The 23,424-nt window shown below is 39.4% G+C and overlaps 1 protein-coding gene across 3 annotated transcripts in view; it reads right to left on the bottom strand.

Moving 5' to 3' along the window:
- The window catches only part of GLMN (glomulin, FKBP associated protein), a 53,100-nt gene that overhangs the window by 6,280 nt on the left and 23,396 nt on the right, over positions 1 to 23,424 (bottom strand). For 2 of the 3 annotated variants that reach the window (XM_079776576.1, XM_079776577.1), the window contains exons 8-16: positions 18,417 to 18,604; positions 17,084 to 17,137; positions 14,994 to 15,024; positions 14,569 to 14,658; positions 13,610 to 13,651; positions 13,432 to 13,505; positions 11,342 to 11,426; positions 10,473 to 10,582; positions 9,515 to 9,605 (exon numbers count right to left, since the gene is read on the bottom strand). In XM_079776576.1, the coding sequence (XP_079632702.1) occupies positions 9,515 to 9,605; positions 10,473 to 10,582; positions 11,342 to 11,426; positions 13,432 to 13,505; positions 13,610 to 13,651; positions 14,569 to 14,658; positions 14,994 to 15,024; positions 17,084 to 17,137; positions 18,417 to 18,604 (765 nt within the window). The remainder of the gene's footprint in view (positions 1 to 9,514; positions 9,606 to 10,472; positions 10,583 to 11,341; positions 11,427 to 13,431; positions 13,506 to 13,609; positions 13,652 to 14,568; positions 14,659 to 14,993; positions 15,025 to 17,083; positions 17,138 to 18,416; positions 18,605 to 23,424) is intronic. The other variant, XM_079776578.1, reaches the window with a different exon arrangement.

Below are 23,424 nucleotides of genomic sequence, written 5' to 3'. Positions count from 1 at the left end.
GCAGGCCGGGCTGAGGGACCCCCCTCATGCACGAATTTTGTGCACCAGGCCTCTAGTATATATATGCCTAAGCGACTGTTACGACCCAATGACCGGTTGCTATAACACGCACTGACCCCCAGGGGGCAGAAGTTCAATGCAGGAGCTGCCCCCTGGTAGTTAGTGCATTCCCACAGCCAACCTGCGGCCCCTCCCCCTGGCTGGCCTGCACCCCTGATTGGCCCAATGGAGGGGGGCTGGCTGGCCAATCTCCTGTGGCCCCCCTCCTGTCTGGCCCCCCTCCTGCAGTCCCTCCCCGCGTCCGGCCCGGCCCCGATGGGCCCCGATCACGGGCCAGGCTGAGCGACCCCACCAATGCACGAATTCATGCACCGGGCCTCTACTATTGTAATAACTATGGTGTCAGATGGGTACCAGATTTATTGGGGTGATAACTTAGTAAGTTATATAATGCCTAATACACCTGAAACTAATATAATATTGTGTGTGAATTGTAACTGAAAAATAAAAAAATTATGTAAAATAAAAAGAAAACTTAGAAAACCACTTATTCTTAACTAGAACTGGACCACTAGATAATCTATTTTGTAATGAACTTATTTTGATCCAAGTAGTATGACATTTTACATATAGCCCTTCAAATAAGATCTACCCATATTTACACTGAATAATTGATAACTTCAGTGACTATCAGATATATAATTTTAATTTAAATGTCCTTTCTCATTACCCTTAGAATGCTAGGAAAATTGGAGTTCTTGGGAAGAACTATTAACAACCTAAAACCTCAAAAACATGCACTCGTTTTCACTCAGCATATATGAACTTACCTGGGGAAATAATTAAAGATGTATGTTATAATGATTCCACAGCAGAAATGTTTAAAAAAATGTTTACATAATGAAAAATTGGAAATATTTCACAATAGGAGATTGGTTAAGTAAATTGTAATTTATCTACACAATAGGAAACTACACAGCTATTAAAATATTGTTCTTTGGTACATATTGGTGAGTGAATAAAGATTACAAACAGTACAATTCCTAAAGTGTGGTCTCATTTTTAAAAAGAAAAAAATACGTACAAATGTGCTGGCATAAAGCCTATGGCATACACCACATTATCAACAATGGATAGTGGGATTTTGATTATTACTTTTGTTTTTGCTTATTTAACCTGATTTTAAAACAATCAACCTATTTTAATTGTATGCTTTAAAAAACATTGTCAATAGTTTTTAAACTTCCTTTTCCATAATAGAGAGTTTTCTTGTCTTCTCATGGAAAACGTGGGTTATGTGGTAGTGCAGCAGGCACTTCATCAACCAGTGTAGTCATAGAGGATATTGTGCATGTTACTCACTGCTCTCAGTTGTCTGTGCATCCCTCTCTCCAGTATTTTACCTTTCTCTATCCCCTTTTTAAACCTGCTTCTTTCCCTTTATCTCTAAGCTTATAGAAAGAACCAATTACTAGTAACCAGTATCACTGAAGGCTTTCATGGCTACAAAGGTTACTGATAACCCTCTAGATCAAAACACATTCAAATACAAAGAAGAGTACAGAGAAAACATGCTTTTAGTCACACCTCATTTTGTCAAATGTACTAGTAAACACCACATTCACTTTTTTTTTTTTTTTTAAGTCAAGTATTGAGAGTAGAGAAGAAATACAGGAGAATGTTTTTCCTTTACAGGTAGAATTGAAGGTCAGATAAAGAGCTTCACAGACAAGAAAAAGCTAAAGGAGTTCATTACCATCAAACTAGTATTATATGAAATGCTGAAGGGTATTCTTTAAGAAGAAGAAGAAAAAGGTAAAGATAAAAAATTATGAACAACAAAGTGACAACAAATACATATCTATCAACAAGTGAATCTAAAAATCAAATGAATAAAAAAAATCTGATGAACAGAATAAACTGGTGAATGTAATAGAATCAGGGGCATGGGAAGGAAGCGGATGGACAATTCTCGGGGGGAAGGGGATGTGGGGGGTGCGGGAAGAGATGGGACAAAGATCTTACACCTATGGATGAAGACAGTGGGGGGTGGGGGCGAGGGCCTGGGGTGGGATGGGAACCGGGTGGAGGGGAGCTATGGGGGGAAAAAAGAGGAACATCTGTAATAATCTGAACAATAAAGATTAAAAAAAATTGCTACAGTTCTTTTGTCACTTGTCATTTCTGTAAAAAATTTTCATTTTAAGTTTTAAAGACCCACCCTGTTTCCATTTCAGTAAATATTGGCAAGAACACTGACCAATAACAATCAGCCTATCATTTTCATTGGCCATCTAGTTCTTTGTTTGTTTGTTTGTTTTTAATCCTCACCTGAGGATATTTTCCATTGATTTTTAAAGAGAGAGGAAGCGAGAGGGAAAGACAGAGAGAAATATCGATGTGAGAGAACCACATCGATTGGTTGCCTCCTGCATGTACTCTGACCAGGGCCCAGGCCGGGGAGGAACCTGCAACTGAGGTACATGTCTTTGCCCAGAATCAAACCTGGGACCATTCAGTCCACAGGCAAATGCTCTATCCACTGAGTTAAACCTGCTAGGGCTAGTTTTTTAATTTTTTTTAATATACTTTTTATTGATTTCAGAGAGAAAGGGAAAGGGAGAGAGAGATAGAAACATCAATGATGAGAGAATCATTGATCAGCTGCCTCCTGCTTGCCCCACACTGGGGACTGCCCACAACCTGGGCATATGGCTTTACTGGGAATCAAACTGTGACTTCCTGGATCATAGGTTGATGCTCAACCACTAAGCTATGCTAGTTGGGCTGGACATTTAGTTTTGATGAAATTATTTTAACAATCTTAACTTTAAAATCTTTTAATTATTTTCTTTCTTTTTAAAATGTGGCTCAAATGAAGTCAAATTTTACTAATTTGTATAATTATAGTCAGTATATTTCTGAATATTGTCACTATTTACAGTTTCAGATCAACAGTTCATCTTGAACATGGTTCAGTATTTTTTATTCCTTATTATTTTTCTTCTAATAAAAACATTTGAGTGCAATTTTATACATGCTGGATGAAAGTTTTGTAATTGTCATGAATTTAAGAAAAAAGGTATCTCAATAAAATTCATTCTGAAAATAGATTCCTAAAATAACTTGATTGTAAACTTAACAATTTTACAGAAAGTGGGTACATTTAGCTTCACAACTAACTACATATTATATTACTATAAAATGTACAATGATCTAGAATGGCCCTCTCCAATGCCAATGAGGAACTAAATTTTTAATTAAAATTTTAAAAATTAATTTAAAATCTAAATAGTCATATGTGGCTACTGTCTACTATATTGGACAGTGCAAATCTAGGTCTTTATTAAGACCTTAGTTGTTTTTAATTGCAGTAATATAATACATAGCCCATAACCATAAAACTTAAAACAAGGTAATAAAAAATGTGCCAAAGTTAGGCTAAATTTTGTTCAGCATAATTCCACAATCCTTCACATGATGAACAACAGTAATATTTTTAGAAGTATGTAGGAGTGAAGAAGCTATGGAAAAAGAGTATTTTCTCTTTAACATTAAGGGTACTAGATCTTTTAAAACATTACAAAGAAAATAATTTTAAAATTTCTTTTATCAAATGTCTAGAAAAAATAGTATTTTAAAGTTATATGGATAAAAATTTGAACTGTTCACAAATACTTGCTTTTAATTTTATACCAAGTAGTCTCACTGATGAAATAGTTCTGAAATCTTTTCAGTTATAAAGCTTAGTTATATATTCCAAAATTCACTGCAGCCTATCTTACAAAAGGAAGACTAGGCAGTTCTACAGCACAATGAACAAATGGGACATTGCAAAGGACAAAAGAAGGAAATGCATGAGACCCAGTTTCCCCTTTTCTCCTAATTTGTATGTGACTTGTTATTTATGAAGTACTATTGTAGAACTTCTATCACTTGTAATATTAAGTGACATTTTTCACCTTAAGTACCGTATTTTCTGGCGTATAAGATGACTTTTTAACCCAAGAAAATCTTCTCAAAAGTCGGGGGTCGTCTTATATGCCGGGTGTCATCTTATAGGGCAGGTATATCCCAAACTCTATATTTTAACTGGAAAAGTTGGGGGTCGTCTTATACGCCCAGTCATCTTATACGCCGGAAAATATGGTAATTTGGCTCTGCAAATAACAAAAAAAGGGCATGCTTTAATCTTGGAGAAAGAAACAATTTAAATGAGAATCCAAAATATGGGTTATATAGATTATATGTATATATGCCAGATATTTATAGTTTTCCTAAATAAAAAGCATATATGCACACATTGCCTAATTGAATTTTTAAAAATTCCAGATACCTGTGGCCTTCACAAATTTACCTTGCCTCCCTTGACTTTGTTTTCTTTCTACATATTACAATCACAACTTAAGAAAAAGAATGGATGTAAGCGGGAGGATTGGAAAGGGTATGGGTAGAAAATACAAAGGTAAGAGATATAATTATTATAGGCTATGTATTAGCATATTATTGTAATTTAAAACAACAAATCCAGACCTGGTCAGTGTGCTCAATGGTTAGAGTATCAGCCTGAACATTGAAGGGTCTCGGGTTCGATTCCGGTTGCAGGGTCAATCCCTGGCCCCAGTCAGGGCGCGAGTGGGAGGCAACCAATAGATGTGTCTCTCTCACATCAATGTTTCTCTCTCTCCCCCTTGTCTCTCCTCCTCTCTCTAAAATATCAATGGAAAAAATATCCTCACTTCTTGGGTGAGGATTAAATAAAAATAAAAAGACAAAAAATAAACAACTAACCCATATTTAAAGACACCTATAAAATAAAAGAGAACATCCTATCTAATAAAAGAGTAACATGCAAATTGACCGTACCTCTGCTACACCGACCAGCCACGCCCACCAGCCAATCAGAAGCTAATATGCAAATAAACCCAGCCAAGATGGCTATGGCCACAGGAGAGCAGGAGGGAGGCTTGGGTTTCCCTGGCAATGCAGGAAGCCAAGCTTTCCGCCTGCCCTTGCTGGCCTTGGCCGGGAGTCTGTCCAATGGAGCCAGCTGGGGGTCCCTGCCCAGGGCCTGAGCCTCAGCCAGAGGCTTGCAACCTTGGCCAAGGGCGGAGCCGGGCGATCAAAGTGATCTGGGGGTCCCTGCCCAGGGACCGAGCTCGGCCAGAGGCTTGTGGCCTTGGCCAGGGGCGGAGCCGGGTGATCGAGCCAGCTGGGGGTCTCCTGCGGGCGATTGGAGTGAGCTGGGGGTCCCTGCCCAGGGCCTGAGCTTGGCCAGAGGCTTGCGGCCTTGGCTGGGGGCGGAGCCAGGCAATTGGAGCCAGCTGGGGGTCCCCTGCCCAGGGCCAGAGGCTTTAGGCCTTGGCAGGGGCGGAGCCGGAGATCAGAGGAGATAGGTGTGGACTACAGAGGAAACACCTTTTCTGACTGCTCATTGGCTAAGCTCCCTGTATGCCACTGGTAATATTCTTAGTAACTTGGGTATAAGAATCCGAAAAGGTGATCTAGGGCTTTTCCACCACACTCCTGGAGAAAAAAATGAAGGTCCGCTGCTGGAGGGCTAAGAAATGTCATATCCTGCCCTAGGCTGTTTGGCTCAGTGGATAATGCCTAGGTTTGTCAACTGAAGGGTCTGGGTTAGATTCTGATCAAGGGCATGTACCTAAGTTGCAGGCTCCTCCCTGACTGGGGCCCAGGTCAGGGCTCATGCAGGAGGCAACCAATCAAAGTGTTCCTCTCACTTTGATGTTTCTCTCTATCTTTCCCTTTCTCTTCCACATTCTCTAAAAATCAGTGGAAACATATCCTCAGTTGAGGAAGAAAGGAAGGAAGGAAGGAAGGAAGGAAGGAAGGAAGGAAGGAAGGAAGGAAGGAAGGAAGGAAGGAAGAAAGAAAGAAAGAAAGGTCATATCCTATGAAAGACACATCTTGAAAATGCCTAAAGAAAGTTGTCATTTTTTCATGGTGAAGGGACCGGAGTCCGTGTTGATGAAAACACCTTGGTGGCTGCGGTGACTGGCAGTGGCTGCAGCAGCAGGGTGATGGGGCTGGTGCCTTTCCCTGATCAGCCCGGTCGTCTCCCACAAAGGGAGGCCAGACTGTGGTAGGCCATCCCCTGGGGGCTCCCAGTATGTGAGAGAGGGCAGGCTGGGCTGAAGGGACGCCCCCAGGGCATGAATTTCGTGCACCTGGCCCCTAGTTAGGTATAAAAGCTAAGTTGATTTTACCAGTAGAGATGGAGGTTCAAGGTCCAAAGTATAGAAGAAGGTGCCTATAATTTACGCAGAGAGATAAGAGGCATGAAATAGTAGGATGAGGAGGGGAATGACTTACTAAAAGAATGTCAGTTGACAGTAACCCAAAATAGCAGGAAAAGAAATGGATTATTATTAAATTATAAATCACGTTGTTTTTTATTGAATGATTCTGTTCTTATTTAATTTTCCTATACACCTTTCTGAATTGCTTTTCAGCTTTTCATCTGACTAGTTACCTTCTCAGCACACTTTACTGCTCAAAAATAGGTTCTGGTAGGAGTCCTTTAGAATAGAACTACTCACAATTCAGAATCACTAGAATATCTTATTTCCCCTTTAATCAAAATTTCTAAACACTCAGAAGCTGTCATTTTTTAATTAACCACAGCAAACAGATTTGCCTCTCATTTATACACATGACCTATTGCACTGGAAGAAATGCTTCCATGGTGAAGAGGCTCTTACACTGCCTGAAAGATGTCAGGTTTCCATCATGGATTGGGGTTTTTTGCTAATTTCTTAGGTATGATAATTCTTATGGTAACTTGCATGGAAATGATACTTTGGAATATTTGACCCCTAAGAAAAAAAATTAAAAACCATTAAATAAGGAAACAATCTTATAAGCTGGTTATACCCTTTTCTTTACCATATACTATGTTCAAGCCAAATAAAAGTGAGGCATGAGCTGTGAATATCATAGCTGACACTGCACAGTGCTAAATGCTGCCTTCCCTGTCTAGGCAGAGGCCCATATGCTACCCCTGTGCTCCACACCTGATCATCTGTCAACTCTTTTTTTTTTTTAATTGGTAAGTAGGATGACATTTTATTTATTTATTTATTTATTTTGATTTTTAAAATATATTTTATTGATTTTTTACAGAGAGGAAAGGAGAGGGATAGAGTTAGAAACATCGATGAGAGAGAAACATCGATCAGCTGCCTCCTGCACACCTCCTACTGGGGATGTGCCCTCGACCAGAATCGAACCCGGGAACCTTCAGTCCGCAGGCAGACGTTCTATCCACTGAGCCAATCCATTTAGGGCTGTCAACTCTTATTCAAGAGGATTTTTTGTCTTCCAATCAGGCAAAGCAGACCATGTGTCGGTGTGGCCTTTCTGGATTATGGAAAAGTAAAAACTGATACTTCACCCTAAGGGTACCTTCCTAAAGAAGGGCCTCCACTGAGGCTGAATTTTACTTGTTATATTTACTACTTCTATCAGAAACTCCTTTAGGAGTTAGTTGTGATTCAAAGGTTCTGGCCACCAGGTGTGTCCTTATGCAACTTAACCTTCCTGTGCCTACATTACCTATGAAAAGTAAAAAGTAAAGAGTGCTTATAGCATTGTGAAGGTAAATGATACGCAGCACCTGGCTGGAATAGTGGTTGCCATTAGCAGGGGGGAGGGGAGGGCTGTGGAGTGATGAGGTCAGAATTAACTGGGAAGGGAAACAGGGAACTTCATGTGATGACAGCAATGTTTTATCTTTGATAAGGATTTGGATAATATAGATCTATTTGTTAAAACTGGCCAATATACAAGTAAAGTCTGTGCATTTGATTTTCTGTAAATTTTAAATCAAAGAACTATAGACAGATATTTTACTCTACTTAATGAAATACATGCTGAAATATTTAGGGGAAATTATGCTAATGTTTGCAGTTTATCTTGAAATACATAAAAAAACATTTAAGAGACTGATGGATACATGATAAAAATAGAATGAATAAGTAGATAAATCAGTGATCACTGTAACATCCTTCCAACTTGGCTGTATGTTTGAAAAACTTTACAATGGTAGAAAAGAAAAAATCACCCCAGTACAGAGTAAGCACTGGTCAATGAGAGCAAATAACTATAGGGTGTCCCCAAAAATGTATAAACACTTTACAGCTGGTAGCTCAGTTGATATTTCTTTCTTTTTCAGATTTAACCCATTGGAATTAATAATTATTTAAAATGTGTATACATTTTTGGGAAGACACCCTGTATTTTGGGCTGACAAGGGATGATGAATAGGAGGTCAAATCACTGAATCGACTAGATTTAATCAAAAGGGAAACAAAATGTTACTTTTCTCATAAACTTTTTATTCCAAATGATCATTTATTTAAATTAAAAAAGAAACTAAAAAAACTATTTGGCATCTTATCTATAATAATAAAAGCGTAATATGCTAATTAGACTAAACAACCTTCCGGACCACCTTCCAGATGACCATGCTATGACACCCACTGGCACCAGGCCAGCCAAGGCAGGTGCATTGCGATTGGTCGGGGGCCCAGCCATCGCCCCATGATTGCCCTGTAGAGGGAGGCCCAGGCCACTGGCCTCAGGCAATCAATCAGGGCGACTCCACGATCACCCCAAAGAGGGAGGCCCAGGCCATCGACTGGTGGGCTGCAGTGGGTGGGTGGGGCCTCCCTCTGCGGTCCCGTGTGCCAGCGGCCAGAGGGAAGCCCAGGTCCCGGGTACTAGAGGGAAGCCGGTGCCGGCAGCCAGGGGAAGGAAGACCTACTCTTGCATGAATTTCATGCATCGGGCCTCTAGTATAAATATAAGTTAATGACTTTCACTTCTTTTATTACTTCCTAAAAAAAGAAACAGATTAACAACACATAAGATTCAGGTAGCTAAAGTTAATAGACATGACACACAGGGAAACCAGCTATTAGAATAGAGTAGGTAGAAAGAGAGAAGATAAAAAGCAAATGTAACTTTAGTGTATGACAAATCTCCCTCAAATAGTTTCTTATTTCTTGAATACCTCTAATGATACACTATTAAAAATAAATCCAACTTCCTACACATTATCCAAAGGGTGCTGTTAACAGATTTTAGTGCTTAAAATGCTTTAGTTTGTCGTGTCTAATGAGGGGACATCAAATTATCAAATGGTTTTATTTTATACAGCTCAGACTGAAATCATGACTTATAGGTGGAGGCAACTGAACAAGATACCCAAATAAATATATGTTGAGCTCAAGAAGGTTAGTTGGCTTAGGACTTCCAACTTATCTACCTACCAGGTCTAAGCAGTGCTTGCAGCAAGAGAGCAAAGGTACAATAGGAAAGGGAAGGGAAGCTGGGTGTGGAGTGGTAAGGGCTTGGGAATGAACTTCAGGTTTCAGAATAACTGCTGGCACTTCCTCCAGCCTCTGTAGCTGGGTAAGAGATGAAATATTGGCTTAAGTGGATAATGATATAAAAATCTGAAACATTTCTTATATATTGTTAATATACTCACAGTTTCTTTTTCAAAAAATTCACTTACTTGATTGTCATTTTCATTATCTTTGATAACCAAATACCTCAATAAATTTAATGAAGCCATTATCCTGTTAATTAAAAATATATGTGTTACAGTACAGTTTTATAAAATCAACAGCAATTTCAATGAAAAAGTAAGCTAAAACTTTGAGTATGTTTTTATAATTATGCTTGTCACTGAAAGCACAATTTACCCTTGAACAATGCAGGGGTGCGGGGTGCCAAACTTTGCACACTTGAAAATCTGTGTATAACTATGTATTCTCTTCACCATAGCTTTTTGAGTAGTAATAGCTCATTACTCTTGTTCTCCAAGTTCACAAAATACAGCTGTGAAAAATACTATTCTTCCCCCCACCACACCCAAGGAAGCCTTATTATCCTTAATATTTGAGAGTATCATCTGTTGCTTCCTGAATTTTAAGGTTCCATTTATAACCATTTCTCTATATCCATTTGAGTATAATGAAAGTGACATTACATGTTCTATATGAAAAACATGATGTCCTAGAAAACAAAACAATAAAACCTAAACACATATGCTTTGTATAAGTTGTACACAAAAAATCCTTAGTCACCAATGCTGCAGTTGTAAATGTCTTATTAGCTGTTACTGGAATGCTGGGAACCTTAAAGGCACAAAATTATACTGTTGGTCACAGTTCTGGAAATAAGGGTTGTTTGTTTGTTTGTTTTTTTAGCAAGAATGCATGATCTTTATTTTTAAAAGTTGTATTAAGTTTATTAAACAAATTTGAATAAATAAAAAGTGGAAAGAAGGGGTTTTTATTTTGTTTTTACATAATACCTAATTACTTAAATATGAAAATCTTTATGTAATTTTGTGAATTAATCATAGATCACATAAAATCATAGGAAAATATGGTTTATTACTTCTCAATTTACTATGTGAACCTTAGTAGTCATCACCTCACCTATCTGAGTTTTGCAGTAGATCTGTTTCAGCACCCTCTGGGAGAAAGAGTACCAAATCTAGAAGGGAAATTAGCTGAGGTCCTGTAAACCATTTGTTGTTATGTGTTCTCTGTAAAGCAAAAGAAAAACTGAAAAAGGCTTTAACAGCTTGATAAATGTGCTTTCTAATACCTTGATACTACAAAAATAAACTATTACACATTTAAAATATATACTTTTTAACTTTAATTTCCATTCTGTCGTTTACTATTTCCAGACACCTGGAACAAACTCTGCCAGTTTGTGAACAGTGGTGCGTTCTTTTTCTCTCTCTTTTTTATAATCACTGAGTGTTCACAAACAGATGAGACTTCAGTTTCCATTACTATTTCAGAAGTGTACGGCAAAACAAAAAGAAATCATGTTATCAGCACAAAGAACACAACTTAAATCTATAATCAAGGAAGTTTCAAAATTAAGGTTTAAAAAAAAAGAAATAGACTGTTGAACCTCAGAGGGAAGGCACGGGAGGGTGGGTGGGAAGAGATCAACCAAAGAACTTGTATATATATATATATATATATAACCCATGGACATAGGCAATGGGGTGGTGAGAGCCTCTAGTGGGGGGCGGGGGGAGGGAGAGGATGGGAGTGGGCTGGAAGAGGTTAATGGGGGGAAAAGGAGGACCTATGCAATACTTTCAACAATAAATATTAAAAGAAAGAAAGAAAAAAAGAAATAGTAGGAATGAGAAAAATATATATACCCTAATACTAGAAAGAGGAAAAAATCCATAGGACAAAATCCATATCAATGTATTACACACAAAAAATATATCCTACAAAATAAAATATATTGGTAATTGGTACCTTAGCTATGTTCTTACCTTTAATGAGGTGTCAATTTGATTTTTGATATTTTGAATAATGAAGGCCTCCACACCTGAGTGATTACTTGTATTCAATAAGCACCTTGAAAGCAAAATTACAGTGCATTTGAAATTATCCTGGATTGCATTATAATGATGACACAAGTTTTACAAATTCAAATAGGCCATGTGTTATTTCTAGGAATACAAAAACCAGTGAAGACAATTAGCAAGATGATTAACCAATTACAAACTCACCTAATTATGGTTATTGCTCTGACTAGCAAATTCTATTTAACCAACAAGAAATTTCTATCAAATCAAATTTGAATCTTTTTATGCACATAGTTGCAATGATTTAATATGGCAAGAATGGGAACTAGTATAATCACCTAAAATCTCCCCAAATTATTCCCTGTGAAAATACACTAGTCTGGTTAGACTAATTAGTTGCAAAGAAAATAATTCAATCTGACTAGCTTAAGGAAAAAGGGGGGTTTCTTGGTAGGAATATAGGTACGACTTATGCATAAAGAGATTTCATAAACCTCTATCAATAGAAATGAAGAAAAGGTAGACTCAAGAATGTTAGTTCTGGCCAATTCCAAAGAAGACTTCTTAGCACTTTAACATGCCCAAATCTACTTTTAACAACTAATTTTTATTACATAGGTGTCAACAAAATAAGATCTGCAGGCCAAATTCAACGTGCTGTCTGTTTTATTGGAACATACCTACACTCAATACAAAGACAAAATTGAGCAGTTAAAATAGAGACTGGTCCATAAAGCCTATATTTACTATTTGGCCTTCTACAGAAAGTTGGCTCTTTTTCTTTCTTTCTTTCTTTCTTTTTTTTTTAAGAGAGAGAGAGAGAGAGAGAGAGAGAGAGAAACACCACTATTGATCAGCCGCCTCCCACACACAGTCTGACTGGGCATCGAACTCGCCATCTTTTGATGCATGCGATGATGCTCCAACCAACTAAGCCACACCAGCCAGGGCAAAGTTGGTTCTTCTTTAACTCAGATGGTTACTTTTACCCTCAAACAGCACTATTAATAAGCTTACTATTAACTTAAAATGAATAGCTTGTCAATGACTCCTGAGCCATTCATTTCAACTGTGAATAATGGAAATTATTGACACATGCAGGAGCCTTATTAATTTGTTTAATCTTTTAAGTCCTTTTTAATTTTAGAGTAATTTAATTAACTGAATAAAATATATTATTATTCATGTAATGTATATGTATGTACATATACTAGTATGTGTCCATAATTTTTAATTAACCCTTCTCTATCCATCACAGACAAGAGAATTATTATAATACTAGAGGCCCAGTGCACGAGATTCGTGCACTGGGCCGGGAGGGTGGGGGGGTTCCCTCAGCCCGGCCTGCACGCTCTCGCAGTCTGGGGCTCCCAGTGGGCAGTCGGACATCCTTAGCGCTGCTGCCACTGCCGCTGCACTCGCCAGCTGTGAGCCCTCTCCAGCTGTGAGCCCAGCTTCTGGCTGAGCTGCTCCCTCTGTGGGAGTGCACTGACCACCAGGGGCAGCTCCTGTGTTGAGCGTCTGCCCCCTGGTGGTCAGAGCATGTCATGGTGTCATAGCCACTGGTACTTCTGCCATTAGGTCAATTTGCATATTAGCTTTTTATTATATAGGACTAGAGGCCCAGTGCACAGATTCGTGCACATTGAAAGGAAATTAATTAGAAGGTGGCTGACAGGGTGGGACTGGGTAAGACGGGCCAGACACGCCCTGGAGCCAACCTCCTGTGGTCCCTCGGCCTAGCCTGCAGGGATCAGGATGAAACTGGCAGTCCAACATCCCCCGAGGGGTCCTGGAGTGTGAGAGGGCACTCTGCAAAGTTGCTGTCGCTCGGCAGCTCCTGCATTGAGCATCTGCTTCCTGGTGATCAGTGCGTGTCATACCTACTGGCTGGTCAGCTGGTCGCTTAGCCCTTTATATATATAGATAGATGGCTTCCAGGTAGAGTTGAATTACATTAAAAAAATACTAAAATATTATAACCTGGATTAAATGGCATTAATTTGATTTTTAATCAACCACACACTTCACAATTAACCATTTTTGATACATACCTAAATAATGTATATTTGCCTTGAGAATCCAACTTGTTAATATAAAGCTGAAGCATAGCTAAACCCTTTTTTCTCTAAAATGGAAGAAATAATATTGTTACATAAGCTGAATAAAGATTAAATTGTTTATTAAAATTTCTCATTGTAACTCATTATTAGTCCTAAAACATTTACATACCAATGTCTCATCAGGGCAAAGCGTCATTACTTTGACTAAGCCCTGGGGGGGAAAAAAAAATTTTAATTCAGATGTGAATAGATTACATTGACAGCAAAGAAACAACTATATCATCAATGGTAGATACTAAAAATTCAGAAAAGTGAGAGTAGGAGATTTAAAAATGAAGTAAATTCCCCCCCAAGCCTATCATTCCATTGTTATATCTATAGGAAACTAAGTATAATCCATTTGGTTAAGTGAAATTGAGTGCGGTGTTACAAAGTTGTAAAGTTGCTAATTTTCAATTATGTCTAGAGTAGCCAAAAAATGATATCAAACATGCAGAAATATAATCCATTATTAAAAATATTTAGGCTTAATATACTAACAAAAGCCATGGTTTTCTCTTTAAATAGTGGAAGAACAAGTCTCTACATCAATATCTAAGGACCTACTTGTTATGATAACAAACAGTACTAAGCAAAATTTATCATAGGAGGGAAAACTAAAATGTCTTTCTAGTAAGCAGTCAATCTACGCCTTGATGAAGTCTTGAGGACCTCAATTATTATATAAGTAAAGGAGCTTCATTTTCCAAGGTCCCTAAAACAACAAAGTGTTCAAGAAGAAAGTATGTTTTTCCACTAGATACTAATGCTATCAACTATGGTAGCCACTAGCCACATATAAGTAATTTAAGTTTAAATTAATTTAAATTACATTAAATTTAAAATTCAGTTCCTTAGTCACATTAGCCACAGTTCAAGTGTTCAATGTGGCTAATGGCTTTCATACTGTACCACACAGATAACAGAACACTTCACCATCACAGGAAGTTCTAGTGCACAGCATGGCACTAAAGTTTTCAAAGGATATTGAAAAGAAGGTGGGAGAGGAATCTGAAAAGACTTTTACTTTAATTAAATTTAGAATAGGAAAGGGGTTATTTTGAAGATTAGAATCCACATTTCACTTACCTGAGGTACAGTAAGAAAACTCTTGATTTCTAAGTATTGGTGAAGTAGACTATTGTCTTCCATTCTCAACAAACTATTCTCCAACAGATCCTAGATTAAAATATATGCATACATACATATATGGTAAAGTCAACAACTCTATTTGTTGGCATGACTATATAATTAAATTTTTTAAAAAAAATATATTTTATTGATTTTTTACAGAGAGGAAGGGAGATAGAGAGTCAGAAACATCGATGAGAGAGAAACATCGATCAGCCGCCTCCTGCACACCCCCCAACTGGGGATGTGCCCGCAACCATGGTACATGCCCTTGACCGGAATCGAACCTGGGACCCCTCAGTCCGCAGGCCGACGCTCCATCCACTGAGCCAAACCGGTTTCGGCTATGTAATTAAATTATGATGGGTGTAAACAAATCTTACCAGTCCTTTTGAGAAAACAGATTCTTCTGTTCTGGAAGAGAATATTAAAATTTACTGACATGATTTTCTACATTTCTTTAGAATGATTCTTCATTTTAGGAAAAATAAACCAAAAATTGAAATTTAAAGACTTAATTATCTCAGTCTCTAGGTTCTTATTCGAACCCTGCAAGGAGTTAGAAATTATGTTTTTGGCTCAATGACTAAACAGTTTGGAAATCTTAAGTTCATACATATAGGGTGTCCCCCCCAAAAGTTAATGTTATTCTATTACATTTGAAAATTGAATGTATTTTTTTTTTTACAGAGAGGAGGGGAGAGGGATATAGAGAGTTAGAAACATCAATGAGAGCGAAACATCGATCAGCTGCCTCCCGCACACTCCCCACTGGGGATGTGCCTGCAACCAAGGTACATGCCCTTGACTGGAATCGAGCCTGGGACCCTTCAGTCTGCAGGCCGATGCCCTATCCACTGAGCCAAACCAGTTCAGGCAAATTGAATGTATTTTAATAAACACTGCTTTTATAATTACTCAAAAAGTATATACATTTTTTGGGGGGAGACCCTGTATTCTCATTGTATGAATATAACAGAAACTAAGTGAAAAGAATGTAAAATCTTTAAGACACAGATTTAGAATTAATAACCACTTGTGCCAGGAGACCCTTGGAAAGTCCTGCCTTATGGGTTGAGGCTTTGGTTATTTGCCATGTTACAAATTTCCCTTCACCTGGGAAGAGATGGGATTGATAAACTGTCACTACTATGCCTGGAGGACAGAAATGAAAGGCCCTGACTGATCTCAAGAGATAATTTAAACTTGTTATAGGAAAAGAAAACAAAGCATATAGAGTTTTGGGAAATTCTTAATCACCTGTCACTTTGTAATGTTTTAAAGAGGAAGCCTTGCTTCTTAGCATCTCAAATGAAAAAAACAGTTGTTGAATGATATCACTGTCAATAATCTAAGTTTTAACGGGTGGACTCAGATACTTCCTTCCTTTTGATGCAGTTCAGATTGTATCCATGAAGCAAAACCATGGATTAATTACTTTTATTGACTATTCCTCCTTAGACAGAGAAGGCTACAGTGGAATAAAGGTGTTTTAATTAACCAACTTTTCAAATAAGGGAAGAAACCTCAGAAGCAGAAGATTGGAAATCCCCTTTTAAAACAATATTTTTATATTATGCTGGGTTTAAAATGAAAGAGAGTTTGATGTAAAACCTTTTTGATTCATTTCTGTCTCTGTTGTGCATATATGCTTCATCTATATATATAGAAAAGCCATCACCCACCCTGTTGTCTGTGTCCACTAGTTAGGCTTATATGCATGCATACAAGTCCTTTGGTTGCATGAGTGGGACAAATATGTAGTACCTTAATCAATAAAGAAATTAAAATGCAAAAAAAAAAAAAAAAGCCAGTGACTGGAATGCTGTAATGACCAGAACGATCAGTCACTATAACGCCCACTGCGGCCAGCAAACCAGCCAGATCCGGGGTGGGGCCGGCCGGCCAACCTCCTGTGGCCCTGTTCCCAATCAGCCTCTCCTACCCTGATCAAGGGAGGGACAGCCAACCAACACCCCCCATCCCCGAATCCCCTTCCCCTGGCTGGCCCCGCCCCCATCACCCTCCCTACCCCAATAGGGGACGGGGCCTGCCAGCCAACCACCCATGGCCCCTCCCCCCAGCCACTAGTCCCCGATTGCTCCTCCACCCCCAATTGGGGGCAGGGCTGGCCAGCCCACTGCCCCTCCCCCTGGCCAGCCCCACCCCAATCAGCCCCCACCATCCCGATCAGCCAGAAGTCCTTCTCCCCAGCCAGCTCCACCTCCCGATTAGCCCCCTACTCTGATCAGGAGCAAGGCCGGGGGTGGCTCCCCTGGCTGGTGGCGCCCCCCGCCCCCGCCCCCTGGCCAGATCCCACCCATGCACAAATTCATGCACTGGGCCTCTAGTTGTTTTATAAAAATAACCAATTAATTAAGGTTTGGCAAAGATAAGGGAGTTTCCCCTGATCTTGACAAGGACTATTTTAGTACTACTACTTAATTCTGAGATGCCATGCAAATGATCTTACCTTTGCAGAAAGACTTCAATGTGCCCCATATTAAATTGCAAAAGGTATGATGGGCTAAAATAGGGGAGAAAAAAAATACACATGCATGTGCATATGTTTTTTAGAAATTTTACATACATTCTGTTATTTAGAGATAAGGGCTTTTAAAAAAATTTTGGGTAGGAATGGGCAAGGGCAGAGCAGGAACTCCCCACCCTGGAGGTAAATCAAATTAAAGTAAGATCATTTGTGTGAGTCCTAATCCAATATGACTGGTGTCCTTATGAAAAAGGGAAATGTGGAGAGACATGCATACAGGGAGAGTGCCATATGAACACGAAGGCAAGGGAGTGATGCATCTATCTACAAGCCACAGAACATCAAAGATCACCAGCAAACCATAAAAGCTAGTTGAGAGGCATGGGACAGATTCTCCCTCAAAGCCCCCAGAAGGAACCAATTTTGCTCTTGATCTTGAACTTCTAGCCCCCAGAACTGTGAAACAAATGTTTGGTATTTTAAGATATCCAGTTTGTGGTACTTTATTATGGTAGCCCTAGCAAATTAATATACATACTTAAGGCATTTTGGTGGTACAGTGTGATTGAGAGTATAAGCTCTTGGGTCAGACAGAACTGTTTGAATTCTACCTTTCCCTCTATGGTATTGGGTAGTATCTTAGCATGTTTAATGAAGCCTGTTATTTTCATCTATAAAATGAGATAATGCTCTATTTCACTGGGTTACTATACAGATTAGGTAACATATATAAAGCTGTTTGCACAGTGTTTAATACATGGTGATCATGCAAGTGGTAGCATTATTGTAATATTTACATACAAATAAATCCGGGGTATAGTCATACATAAATATATAAATGTACACAAAGGAATACACCCAAGCCATGCAAGGCATATACGTAATCCTTATTATGGACCTTAATGTCCAAAAGGTATATTATTGGATTAGTGATGTAATCCTGCAATTAGGATTACATCACTAATCCAGTGAAAAGATGATGCTGATTTAGACTCACCCAGAAGTAACTGGCTAGTTCCCTCCTTTATAGTCCAGGGTGGTCCCAACAGCTTCAAAACCAAGCCCAATTTAACACTTTCTCACTCTTGTCCCTGTCATTCCCTTATGTCTATTTTAACACCATCCTCACCCTCTTTTCACTACTTGACTACTGGCTTTAACAGATTATAGACAGTATTACTTAAAATAGAGAGAGCTTTTGTTTCTACTTCACTTAAAATGTATTAGTACACTAATAAACATATATTGGACATTAGATAAATGTTTGATGATATTCCCTTTAGAATACATGAATAAACCAAACACAACCTCCTACCTTAAGACCATTGGCAGCTGATCAATGCTGATGCCCTGTACAAATACTAGATATGCCAGGGAAGCCAGAGAGTCTGCGAATTGTTTGTCTTCTTCTTCTTCAAATTCAAGATAATCCCAAGTCCTCTTTTTCTTTCCATGATTAAAAATCATTTTGGGGAAAGGGTATCCAATTGCTGATAAAAATCCCTGTGAAAAGGATAAAAAAGGAAGCTATAGTAGACAGACTCTAGGGTGCTCCTCCATATTCACATGCTGTATAATCCCCTCCCCTTGAGTTGCTTTTAATCAAAAGAACATGGCAAGATGCCTCCCCATGATTAGATTATGTTATATGGCAGAAGTGAGGGAATTTTTGCAGATGTAATTAAGGTCCCCAGTCAGTTGATTTTTGAGGTGCTGAAAAGGGAGACTATTCTTGTGGGCATGACTTAATCAGGTAGAAGGTTTTAAAAACAGAGTCCAGGCTCTCTTTGAGTCAGAAACCCACGACTGCTGGCTTTAAAGAACTAAGCTGCTATATTATGAGAGGGCTTACGGAGAAGGCTGTGTGACTAGGAACTACTGGCAGCCGCTAGGGGCTGGAAATGGTCCCTGGCCAACAGCCAGCAAGAAAATGGGGACCTCAATTCTATAGTTTCAAGAAAGTAAATTTTGCCAACAACCTGAAAGAACTGAGCAGGAAGATGAAAAAGTTCTGGGGATGGATGGTGGTGATGTTGCACAGCAATGTGAATCTACTTAATGCCTCTGAACTGTATACCCAAAAATAGGTAAAACAGTAAATTTTATGTTATGTATATTTTATCACAATTTTTTAAGTGTTTCAGAGATTTTTGCAAACAATCTGGAAATGTGAGACAGACAACACGAAATGACAACTAATGACTCAGATGAAGAATACTCTAGGAGCAATGCTCCACTGACAGACACACTGTCTACCTAGACAGAGTGAGCAAGAGGAATACTGCTCAGTGGCAGCAAAGGTTGAGGAAACATTGCTGATTATCTCAGGTTCCATGGGCTCTTGTGTCATAAGAGAAAGAGAAGCATTTCTGCACGAGTGGCTAGGATTACAGTTTTATCTTTTTTTTTTTTTTTATTAAGGAGGGAAAGAGAGAGAAAAAGAGACTCAGGAAGTATAAGGTCACTCCTATGCCTCTTACACTATTTCTACTTCTGATATACCAGAAAGCATCCGACCTTCAGAATCTACCACTTACTAGTTGTGAGACACTGGATGAGTTAGCTAACTTGTCTGTTTTCTTATCTAGAAAATGACATAATACCCATGTCAAATATTTACTAAGAAGCTCCACCAAAAAAGGCAAGAAAGTTAAGGTCACAATAAACTATCAATAGAAGTCAAAAGGGAATGACAAAAACAGTTAAATCAGAAGTGGTCCTTGGTCACCTATTCACTTATTTATTTAAATGCTTGAGTACCAGACACTGGACCAGACATAATTGGGAATTATAAAGCCAAATAAATATTTTCCAGCCTTCAGGGAATTAGAATCTGCTGATCCCAGATGGCATTATACTAGGTGTACCAGTTAATAATGGCGGATTTTGTAATAAAAGAAAACACAATAATTTCAAGAGAAACATCAGAAGTGCTTTAATCAAAGTAATGTCTATCGCTAGCTACACAATTCCTCCATCTTTCAGGTAATTTGTGGATACCGTCCCAATAGAACTTTTCTTGTTTTGAGGCAAACCATTCAGAGACCCAATTTTCCATTTCTTCATACGTTTTGAAGTGCTGCTCAGAAAGTGCGGGTTCCATTGATTGGAACAAGTGGTAATCTGAAGGAGCAAGGTCTGGTGAATACAGTGGGTGGGTTAATACTTCCCAGGCAAGATCTTTTAACGTGTCTTTAACTGGTTTTGAAGTGTGTGATGGTGCATCATCATGAAGCAAAATTACTTTGCTGTGTCTTCTGGCACATTCTGGTCATTTCACAATCAAAGCGTGGTTCAAATTGATTGATTGTTGTTGGTAGCGATCAGTATTAACGGTTTCACCTGATTTTAGAAGCTCATAATACACCACATCTTCCTGATCCCACCAAACACAGAGCATTGTCTTCTTTCCAAAGCGATTTGGCCTTGCAGTCTATATTGATGGTTGACCTGGATCAACCCATGATTTTGTGCGTTTGGAATTCTCAAAATAAATCCACTTTTTATTGCCAGTCACAATTTGAGGCAAAAAAGACTTTCTTTTGTGCTGTTGAAACAACATTTTGCTGATGACATTTTGGTTTTCCATTTGTCTTTCGTTCAGTTGATGTGGCACCCATCTTCCTTTAAAATCTTTCCCATTGCGTCCGGGTGAGGCCGTGTGCCCCTGGATCCGGGTGAGGCTGGGTCCCGGGCCCGGGTGAGGCCACGCGCCCCTGGGTCTGGGTGAAGCTAGATCCCGGGTCCGGGAGAGGCCATGTGCCCCTGGATCCGGGTGAGGCCACGTGCCCCTGGGTCCGGGTGAGGCCACGCGCCCCTGGGTCCGGGTGAGGCCACGCGCCCCTGGGTCCGGGTGAGGCCATGTGCCCCTGGATCCGGGTGAGGCTGGATCCCGGGTCCGGGGGAAGCCGCGCGCACCTGGGTCCAGGTGAGGCCACGCACCCCCTGGGTCTGGGTGAGGCCACGTGCCCCTGGGTCTGGCCGAGACCAAACCAGAGGGAGTCGGACCTGAATTACCACCATTTGTCCACCATCCAGAGCAGAGGGGTCAGTGCCGACATGTACACATAAGGAACTGGTGGACATTGATATTGGGTCTCAAAAGAACTGTTGGTCCAGAAAGAAACTCACTACAGACTGATTCATTTGCCTGTCAGCATAACTATTATTGCTCATCTCACATTCAGTTCATATAAGTATATCTCTAGTGACACATGATCTCGCTCATCTAGGGGAAATGATGAACAACATAGACTGATGAACAAGAACAGAACCAGAAACAAGGAGGCATCGATCGGACTATCGGGCCTCAGAGGGAGGATAGGGGAGGGTGGGGGGAGGGGGGAGAGATCAACCAAAGGACTTGTGTGCATGTATATGAGCCTAACCAATGGTTAAGTTCAACAGGGGGTTGGGGCATCCGTGGGGAGGGGTGTGGGATGGGAATGGGGGGATGAGGACAAATATGTGACACCTTAATCAATAAAGAAATTTATTAAAAAATAAATAAATAAATAAATAAATAAATAAAATAAAATCTTTCCCATTGCTTGTAAATGATTGGAAGTTGTTTGCTGAGCAATGTTTAATCTTTCTGCAAGTTGTTTTTGAGTTTGACACTCATCTTCATCCAATACTGCTTGTAACTGTTGGTCTTCAAACTTTTTCTATTGACCTGGATGTTGTTTGTCTTTCACATTTGAAATCATCACTTTTAAAGCATTTAAATCAGCGTTCAAAATAATGAATTAAAACTTCCAGCAAATGGTCTTTTTTTTTGGCACGAAATTCAACATTTTTAAGTGTAAAAATATCTATAATGTTAACACCTTCAGCAAATTTGACATACTGAAGCTTGCTGTCAATACAACAAAAATAGCATACATATCAAATCGCATATATATCAACATATGTGTAACTCCATCTATTGAAAAAAATCTGCATTATTAAGTAGAAAGTCATTACAAAACACAAAAAGGAAGCATGGAAAATCATCCTCTGTCATAGAACCTGTTATTCAGCTACCAGATGCTAAATATGTATATATACTAGAGGCCTGGTGCACAAAATTCATGCACGGGTAGGGTCCCTAGGCCTGGCCTGCGATCAGGGCCTTCTGGCTAACGGCTGGGGCTTTCCTTCATTCCTCACCGCCCCCTGGTGGTCAGCGCACATCATAGCGAGCGATCAAACTCCTGGTCTCCCGGTCGAACTCATGAGGGGACACTTTGCATATTAGCCTTTTATATAGATAGATCGATACTGCTGTACTGATTTTCAAAGCCATACTTTCTTGTAATAGCTATAACACAAAAAGTTTCCTGTGTTCAGATTTCAAATGTCCTCCAAATCATGAAGCTCCAATTCTTCATTCAGCCAATGCTACATGTGTTTTTTCCCAGGGTATGTTTAGCCTGTTTGAAAATCATCATATGCAACCAGATTCTACATGCTGCTCTGGATATTGGGGGTCCACCTGTGTTCAAATCAGGGCCTTCATTACCTATCCACACACTATTTGACAGTCTTGCTCATCCCAGGACATACCTGCCATCTACAATTTTTCATGTCAGCTTCTGAAATTTCAGAAATGTTCCTATGCTGCAGTCCATGGGACATTCAAGCAGTTCTATATTAAAATAACTTGTACCATGAGCCCTAGCTGGTTTAGCTCAGTGGATAGAGCATTGGCCTGCAAACCGATGTGTCCCAGTTCAATTCCTGGTCAAGGGCACTTGCCCAGGTTGCAGGCTCAATCCCCAGTAGGGGGTGTGCAGAAGGCAGCCAATCAATGATTCTCTCTCATCATTGATGTTTCTATTGCTCTCTCCTTCTTCCTTCCTCTCTGAAATCAATAAAAATATATTTTTAAAAAAATGTACCAAAGGAGGGATGGCTGAGACCATCAATCTCAAGCATGTCACACTTAGCTGAGCATAGAACAGAAGGTACCTCCTCACTTCATCTCTTACCCTGACTTCACCTTCTTTCCACTGTGATCTTAGGAAATGTTCCCATACCCCTCAACCTCTGCACAGGATGCTTGCTCTATCTCACTGATTTAATTGAACCTGACTGATTTCTGATAGGAGCTGCTCACACCTTACATCACACAGCTATGAAGGTAGCAATGGGGAAGGGTGGAATGGGTAAAGGCTTAGTATTATTTTGGTTTCTCCAGTACTCTCAAGGATAAGCATATTTTTCCTCTGAGGCAGATACCATACTGCCCTTTATCTGTCCTTATCTCTGTCACATGCTGATTTCCTGTTCATTTCTCAACATTTATCAAAAACTTTGGTACCTGCTCACAATCTTTTTCT

Source organism: Cnephaeus nilssonii (genome assembly GCF_951640355.1).
Source record: "Cnephaeus nilssonii genome assembly, chromosome: 7".
In the NCBI taxonomy this organism is placed as follows: Eukaryota; Metazoa; Chordata; class Mammalia; order Chiroptera; family Vespertilionidae; genus Cnephaeus; species Cnephaeus nilssonii.
This window is presented reverse-complemented; position numbering and strand designations above follow the sequence as displayed.